Here is a 9,022-nt window from a genome sequence, read left to right on the forward strand (position 1 = left end):
TAAAGAAAGCTGAGCACCAAACAATTGATACTTTGGAACTGTGGTGTTGGAGAAGACTCTTGAGAGTCCCTTGGACTGAAAGGAGATCCAACCAGTCCATTCTAAAGGAAATCAGTCCTGAATAGTCATCGGAAGGACTGATGCTGAAGCTCCAATACTTTAACTACCTGATATGACGAGCCAACTCATTGGAAAAGATCCTGATGCTGGGAAAAATTAAAGGTAGGAGGAGAAGAGGATGACAGAGGATGAGATGGTTGGATGGCATCACCAACTCCATGGACATGAGTTTGAGCAAGATCTGGGAGTCGGGTGATGGACAGGGATGCCTGGCATGCTGCAGTCCATGGGTTGCAAAGAGTTGGACACAACTAAGCAAATGAACTGAGATTTCTCCTTTCCATAAGCAGATAAAACAGCCCAGTGATTCTCTTTCAATGTGGAAGTTGCCGACCATCGTCCACCCCAAGTACAGCAGGCAAATGAAAGGGAAAGTTAAAGTTGCTCAGTTGGGTCTAACTCTTTGCAATCCCATGGACTGTACAGTCTGTGTATGGAATTTTCCAGGCCAGAATACTGGAGTGGGTAGCCTTTCCCTTCTCCAGGGGATCTTCCCAACCCAGGGATAGAACCCAGGTCTCCCACATTGCAGGCAGATTCTTTACCAGCTAAGCCACAAGGGAAGCCCAAGAATACTGGGGTGGGTAGTACAGCACGAACACTACCCAATTCAGTTAAGAGGGCTTCGAAAAGAGAAATCAGGCACATCTAAAACCTGGTGAGCTGACTGGCACTCCCCTAACCAGCCCTAAAAACACTTTTCACAATGTTTTTTAAAGTAGTCATATCAAGTGCTGTATGTAGTCCTAAAAAATTCCAAGCCTGCAATAGGCCCGACAAGCCAACTCCCATAGATTTTTTTTTTCTGTCAAAATACCAAACATTTTGCTATGAATGATACCAAGGAAATGGCCTTTCCGATTAGAGGTGTCCCTACAGGAGGAGACTTGCACACGGAGCCCTCTAGCTACCTCAAGCAATCTTGCACATCCATCATTGATAAACCTCACCACCCTTTTCATCAGAGGAGAAAACCCACAAATTTACCTGTTCTATATTTCGGTCATCACATTTCATTTTGAAAATGAAATCCACCTACATTACCTTCAGACCTTTTTCTTTAAGACATAAACAAATCCTTGGTCTTGAAAATTTTAAAGAAAAAGGAATTGTAGGAAGAAAGCAGGGAGAAGTAAACAGGGTATTTAAAATATATATGATTTTTCAAGTGATTTTTAGGTTACAACTGCACATAAATAAGAATGGTTCAAGATGATAGAGTAGAAGGATGTGTGCTCACCTCCATGGAAACTAAAAAATACAAGAGTCAAAGCAGTCTGTAACAGGTAACTTTTTTTCACATGTGCATCTGATCTTCTGAGGGCACAGAACACTGCCATAGTTCTGGGCCTGGGTCTTATACCAAGCAAAAGAGTCACCTCCATTTCTCAGGCAAACAAAGGTATCAGATCATTTAATCATTTGGGATTACTTACTGAGGGCCTAATGTGTGCCCAGGCAACCTCATTCTGGTTCCAGTGCCTCATTCTGGTTCTGCAACAGCCGCAGAATTCCTCAAGCAGCTCTCACTGCCTGTGGGGGGCAGGCTCCTCTCAGAAGAACAGTCTCATTTTCCCGAGGCCCTCCCTGCATAGTTACCAGCTTTGCCTAAATCAAGCTTAGAGGGGAGAACTGAAAGTGGAGGCAGGCACATTTTCTTGGCTTCCTTTATATTGTGGGATACACAGTCCTTTTATTCTCTACACAGACAATCAAAAGTGAAGTTTCAGGTCATTACCACGCATCACCTAATAATGTTCAATCTATAACCGAAGCATAGCAAGGCCTATACTGGGGGGAGGGTGGGGGATCAAGCCCTTCTGAGATAACTTCAGATGCTGTGAATTTCTACCATAAACTGATTTTTGAAATGTGACTCTACGAAAGATATGCCCTAGGATATAAGTGTTAATCACAGTTTTTTTCAGTTTTGCAACTCAGAAAACACACCCCTATTACAACTTTATCCTGCTTAAAAATGACACTGCATTGTCCTGCATGCTGTAACTAAAATGTTGAATGTATTCAGGTTTTCTTTTTTAATTTCACCATAAAAGGAAATAGGAAAACAACAAAGCACCAGCAATGTTTAATTTCTTTCCTCACCCTAGGTCTGGCTGACGTGTCCAGATTGTCCTTTTGGTTAAGAAGTTTCTAGGAAAATGAGGAGGAAGGGTAAGGAAGTAGGAGATCCCTAACAGCAATTGCTCTGGGGCATCTTAAATGCTCTTTCATGAGAGGTGAGAGGCTTCATTTCAATTAGTGCACTGATATGTAACTGATTATACCACATAAACTTGGGAGTTTTTCAGAATAGAAATAGATGAAATCAGAAAGAGTTTTTGTTTTATTTTGCTACGTTAAATGATCAGCATTCCCTGTACTGCCTCATGTAAACATTATCTTTTACTCTGTGAAAATGGGCCCATAATTAAGGGGAGTTACCCAGAGCTTCACAATTGGTTAGTTCTTTTTCTCATTTCAGCCAGCCTTCCCAATAACCATTCTGCTTCCAAGAGCAACTTCCCTACTTCTTTCTGTCATGTCTATTTGTACTAATATTCTAACTTAATCAACTCTGTGACATGAACACTGTTTACAAGGAAACAGCAAAGATTTTATTCCATTCCATCACTGCATCAAAGGGACCCAGTTTCAAGGCTGGACAAAGATCTTTCACTTTCAAACCACATACTTTGGGAAAGGAGTTGGAGGTGCATGATTTTTCACTCCATCCCTCAAGAGCAAGACTGCTGACTTATAAACATTACTTCTGCATGTTTCTAATAAGGCCATGAAGGATGGCCACCAGGACCAAAGCATGTACATGCAAATATACCAAGAGTCAGCTCAGAGGGAGACTCTTGGGACATCAATCACAGATCCTCTGAGTCTGACACATCAAGGTACACAGCAGAGCTTATCCATCTAAAACATTTCCAGTATCAACCTCCTAGGTGTAAATATCCTACAAAACATGCCAGAATCATAGAGAAGCATTTCTGAGGATGGAAAGAGAAATCAACTTAAAAGAAATTGTAAGTTTCTTTTGAAAGCTTAAGAATATAAAATACACAAAATGTTAACCCTTTCAAGTAACAATGTATATGCTGTAAGATGCACTTAAATTCCCATGATTAGAGATATATACCAAATGCCTAAATGAACTATGGATGAGATTTGCTTTAAAATAATGGGGTATTGGGGAGGTGGGTAATGGAAGAGCAAAAACTGAGTTGTAATTGTTACAGTTGGACAGAGGATTCTCAGGGGCCCATTAAGTTTCTCCATTTTCATAAAATTTTCCCTATGAGTATTTTTTTAAGATGTCAGAAAACAAGATACTATGCACTACACCATGTAGATAACCCTTATGCTCTGCAAAGTGGGAAACATCACTGGAAACACTAAGGGTGATGTGGGTCCCATGGCTGCCACACCGTTGTTGAGAAACTAAAAGCCACTGTTTCCCATCCTCTGGAGGAAAACTCACGCCAGGACGATGTTTCCAAAACGCTTCCAAATTACACCTACCCTGTATCCTGAACAGGAGCTGAGAACAAAACGTTATCAGAAAAGTTAGCGCGATTCTGAGAGGGAAGCCAAAATAACAAGGGATTTTGGTTAAGATGTTACAAGGAGGACCCTATCCCTAAGCAGAAGCATCTTTATCCCTGGTACCAACCAGACTAAACGCTTTCCAGGTTTGAGGGGGGCGTCCCAAGGCGAACTCAGGTCCCCACCGCTCCTGGGCGGTTTAGAGCCCCAAGGAGCAGCCGGGAGGAGCTGAGACCGCGTCTCCGCTCCCGGGCGCATCTACAGCTGCGGAGCCTCTAGACCCAGCCGAGCGCCCCATCCCCATTCCCACCACGGCCCCAACCGCACCGAGGCGGCCGAGTCCGACGGGCGGAGGTGGCGGGAGCCTGACAGGTGGCTCGGGGGCGCCCCCTGAGGTCCAGCGGCGTCGCGACACTTTCGGAAAACCGAAAGCCGACGTCTCAGGCTCTGACATTTTAACTTTGGTTGCAAAGCCTGCCGCTGCACCCTCTCCGGCGGCACTCTTCCAAACCACAGCCCTCCTTCCCCGGGCACCGCTGCCCTTTCCCTTTTAGACACCCTTTGGCTCCCGGACTACGGAATGGGCTCTTTGTTTACCTCGCAGCGAGGGCATGCGTAGGAAACGTGGAAGATGAAAACTATCCCAGCCCGAAGCAGGAGGCATCACTGGCGGTCCCATTTTGGATTTTAGGCTTCCTCAGACATCAGGAAAAAGAAAAATCCCGGCTGACCCACTGACTGTACACCCGAGTGTAAGGTGAACGCCAGAAGTGGAATCAGAAATCCCTTGTATTTCGCAAGGCTGCTCTCTGGCTGCTTCCCGCTGCCCCCATTAAAGCGTGACCCTTACAAAGCTAAACCCCAGTGTGTGTGCGTCTGAGCCCACTCTGCCGGCAAGTCCACGGCAAAGAAGAGTCTAGAAGGGGCACATGGTTAACACAAATACTGAGGAGTGGTGGAGGGAATGTTTAGGAGTAAATGTCAAAACCGCCGCCAGCCCCCTGTGGAGGCAGGAGCCTGGTGGACAAACCCAGGCCTCGGGTCGAGTGTGGACACTCGTCCTGGCTCCGCATCCGAGCTGGGATTCAGGACTGTGGCAGTTGTTCTGTGCGGTTCCAGGGACAGGAGGATGCGCAGAGGGAAAAGCGGGGTGCCGAAGAAAAGACCGCGCTCTGCCTCTCTGCCCCTCGAGGCACCCACTTGCCTGCAAAGGGGACCCTCGCTGCCAATCCCCGAGAGCAAGCAAGAGCGCCCGCACCCTGCTCCAGGGCGCAGGACGCAGCTGGGGGACCCGTTGCACCAAAATCTGCGCTCGGGCCACCAGGGGACAGGCGGCTGTAACCGGGGGGGGGGGGGGGGGGCCACAAACATGGGGGGGGGCACGTTCCTTTTTTCTGGATAACCCCCACCTCCGAATATCCAGGAGCTGGTGGATGAGAAGGCAAAAAAAACGGGGGCTTCCCTGTCCTTAGGAGAGCAAAGGATTAAATATGAATGGTCCCCTTCTTCCCACCCCTTCCCCGACTAGGAGAGGGGACGTGGCCTCCACCGGGGAGAGGGGGTCGGACAGATTCAAGGGAGCTCAGGGCTGCAGCCTGGTGTAAAGGGGGCTGCAAGAGGGAAGAGGGAGGCAGCTGGCCTCTGCCCTCCCCTAGCAGAAAGAAGGCGGCGGGTCGGCCGATGGAGGACTGGAAGTGGAGGATCGCCGAGCTGCACACCCTGCGTGTGGTGATTTATTATCTTCATCAATGGTCAACAGTGTTCCTGTCTTAACCCCACCAGAAAGGTGCGGGTGTGGGTCCGCCAGCTGCAAACAGCCTGCAAAAAGGCAAAGACGCAGGTAGGCAGCGCGCGAGGCAGGGCTCGAGACAGAAAAAAATCCGCCCGGGCGCGAACAGCAACCCAGCCGCCGACCCGCCCCCCACCCCCACGCCCCAACCCGAGCAGCCCAGCCAAGCAAAGGGGGCCGCGGGCCCGGGATGAGGAGTCACGGATCTCCCTAAACCTCCTGCTCCCTGCTCTCCCACCGCGCCCAGGTCCCCGCGCCAGAAAGGTTCCCTCGCGCCAGCACCGAAGCGCAGCCCGCGCCCCAGCCCCGAGCTGAGGTCGTCCCTGACCCCCGAGACCCGAACGCAGGCTGCTCCCGACATCCCCAATCCTCCACGGCCAGCCTCCAGCTTCCACTCCCCGAACATCAGCCCCTCCAAAGAGTCGCGGAGCAACAAATCCAATCCCGCCTTCTGAGCTCCTTCAATCCTCTCCTGAGCGGAGAACGCACCCAGGGCCCCCCCCCCAAACCCAGAGAAGCATCCCCCCAAACCCACAGAGGCATCCTCCCCATGGCCCCACTCTCCCCAACAGCCTCAGAGCTCTAGCTCTCCTGCACAGCGGCGGAGCAGCGAACGAGTCTTTTCTCCCGACTCCGGCTCCCCCAGGCCCCCAAAGCCGAGCGAGAGATAGACCCCTGCGGCCCCCGTTCCTCTCCCCGGCCAGCTCTTTGCTTCCACCCTTCCCAATCACGAGCCTCCCTAAATTACGCCGCTAGAGTCAGCGGAGCGGATCCCTCTTTCCTCCCCGGCTGCTCGACCCCCACTTAACCCTCTCCGGGGTCCCCGGGACGGGCGCCTGAGCTCCATGCCCCGGCGGCAACTCAGCTTCCCCCTTGCGCGCTGGCCAGGGCCGCGTCCCCTCGGCGGTCAGCACTCACCGGGGAAGCACACGACATAATGGAGCACGGAACTGGTGATTTTCAGGAACAAAATCCACCAACACGGTTCCAGTAACCTCCGCATGTCCGAAAACGCACATCGAAAAGAGGAAAGCAGGGGGGGTAAACTTGTTGAATAAGTTCTTGCCTCGGTGTGAGCCTCCGCTAAGCCCCGGCTCTTCGCCTGCTCGCCTGCTCTACGGGGCCCCCGCGCTCGGCGGCCCGAGTCCCCCCTGGAATCCGGGAAGCCGCCGAGCGCCCCCCGGAAAATCTCAAAAAGTGGCCGAGAACGCGGAGCCACGCTGGGGACGATCCTCGGCGGAGAAAGGCTGCTTTATGTTCAAAAAGGAGCGAGTCGAGCGGGCAGGGCGAGGAGTCGGCGGGCGGCGGCGATGCCCGGAGCCCCGGGCAGGCAGAGACCGCCGGCGACGGCGGCGAGTAGCCGAAGATCCCCAACTTGAGTCGGCAGCGGAGCCCGAGAGCCGGCGGGCGGCGGCGGGGCTGAGCGCGGCGCGGCGTCTCCGGGCTTCAGGCAGGCAGCTCCTTCCAGGGCCCCGGGAAGGAAGGAGGCATGTTTGCAAGCGGGGAAGGGGAGGGTAGAGGCGGGGGGAGAGCGAAGAGCCCCCAAAATAGAACAGCCGGAGGAAACCGAGGAAAACACAAAGGATCTCAGAGGGGCGCAGGGGCGAGGGCGCCTTCAGTCCATGCTCCTGAAAGTTGTGGCTCTGGCGCGAGCTGGGGAGGATCGGGGAGCGCGGGGCTGCAAACTAGCCATGCCTCCATACAGGAAGTAACATGTGAGCATGGATCCTGGCAGAGACTTTAAAGCCGGCGAGCGAGCGAGCAGGGGACGCGCGGCGGCGCGCGAGCAGTGGGCGCGCGGCGGCGGCGGGGACGCGCAGCCGGGCTGCCGGTCGCGGGCGCGCGCGCCCCGAGCTCTTAAAGCTGCAGCGCGGGGCTCCCGCCTCTCGGGCTTCCCACAGCTATGTTCTCCCCGCGCGCTGCTGAGCCGGCAGGGGCAGTTTCGGGACTGGGGACCCGCTCTGGTCGGGTCTCGGAGAGAGGGAGGAGGGCGACTGCCTTCGCGGGCCGGCGTCTTTGCCTGTTTCCCGTCCTTCGAGCTCTTAAAGACGCCACTCTTTGAGTGGGCTTGACTCGGTCTCCCCCCGCCCTCGTCTGCGTTGCTCGCGGATGGTGAGACTTGGGAGGACCCCGGCTCGGGTTTGAGGAGAGGAAGGGGCGGCCGGCTGCTTTTATAGGGCGGCAAGGTTTCATGCTGGGTTTCTTCGCCCTGGCCGCGCCACGGCGGGGCGCGCCCTGCTTGCCCCCTGCTCTCCCTGCTCGCGCCCCCAGCCCGACGAGTTCCCCCGCCAGGAAACAAAGCCGAGCGGCCTTTGCACTCCGGCTCCACTTTGCAATTTAATTTTTTTTTTTTCCTTTTCGGGCTTCCATTGGCCTTGTTCCCGGCTGGGGAGGGGTGGGGGAGGGGAGGAATACCGATCCTAGGCTTGCAAGATCCAGCCTTTTCGAGCCCCACGCCCCCTTTCCCCACGCCACGGCTGATCAGTGGCCGAGTTTTCCCAACTCGCCGCCCCACGGGAGGAGGGAAGGTTCCCGCACTCCAGCCTGGTGGCGGGGAGGACGCAGGAAGTGCGCCTCTTACCCCCGGCTGGGTGAAAGCTGCGCCGCGGGGCTGGACCGATTTCCTGGCAGCTACGCGGGGAGCGGCAACCTCTTTAGCAATTGTGGAGAGGCTTGCGAGGGAAATGGGAGTACAGGGCTTATCTGTAATGAGTTTCGTCCCTTAGTTCGTGGAGAGAAAGATCTTTATCGCTTAGACTTCTAAGCGCCCTATTTTCCCCTCTTAACGCCAGTGCTAAAAGTGGGGGAGGCAGGCTTTTGATTAAACGTGTAACTGAGCCAAAGTAATTAGCCATTTGTAATTTTTGCCTAATTTTTCTGCCTCTGTTTAAACGCCATCTAGACTTGTTAACTTGCCCCTGCTGCTTCATCCCACCCCGCAGGGTCCCCCACCCACCCAAACAGCCCAACCGGATGCTAGGTTTTCAAAAGTACAGATGTTCGAGAGCCTCCCGCAAGATGTTATTAGGGAAGCACTTTCACACCCACACTTCCAAAAGAAAAACCTTTGAAAAGTTACATTTGGGATTACGAACTAATAAAAGCCAGGAAGTTCCCAGGGAGGGCCCGCGCTCTATCTTTAGCAAAACGGGGGTGAACACTCTCCCCCAGGGTGGAGAATGAGTCGTTTGTTTGCTTTGGCAATTGGCCCTTCCTGCTTTTGTTCGAATCCCGACTCCCCCATAAATGCTCAGAGAGGTTCAGTTTTCTTGGGGGTGTTGTATTTAAGGGCTGTCCACTGGTCAGTAGGAGCTTTCAGAGAGGTGCATAGGACCCCTGCGTGTCTTGAGTAGCTCGTTAAAAACTGAGTGATAAAACGGGGAAATCTCTGGAATTTGAATCGGGACAGAAGACCTGGATAGACATACCCAAGTGAGTTTCCTCTGCAAAATAACATAATAAAAACTGCTGGTTGTGGAATGCGTACCATCTACTAGGTACTGTGCTAAATTATTTCTCTAAATTGTTCATTCTATAAATTCATTGAGCAATTGT

General features: G+C 52.7%; 1 protein-coding gene across 3 annotated transcripts in view; it reads right to left on the minus strand.

Annotated features, from left to right (window-relative positions):
• Positions 1-7,159, minus strand: part of PTPRG (protein tyrosine phosphatase receptor type G) — a 747,715-nt gene extending 740,556 nt beyond the window's left edge. For 2 of the 3 annotated variants that reach the window (XM_043885371.1, XM_043885369.1), the window contains exon 1: positions 6,386-7,158. In XM_043885371.1, coding sequence (XP_043741306.1) covers positions 6,386-6,470 — 85 coding nt within the window. In that variant the 5' untranslated portion in view covers positions 6,471-7,158. Of the gene's footprint in view, positions 1-6,385 lie in introns of all 3 variants that reach the window. The other variant, XM_043885370.1, reaches the window with a different exon arrangement.
• Positions 7,160-9,022: the final 1,863 nt, after the last annotated feature.

The sequence above is a fragment of the Cervus elaphus genome, chromosome 24, assembly GCF_910594005.1.
Source record: "Cervus elaphus chromosome 24, mCerEla1.1, whole genome shotgun sequence".
NCBI lineage: Eukaryota > Metazoa > Chordata > Mammalia > Artiodactyla > Cervidae > Cervus > Cervus elaphus.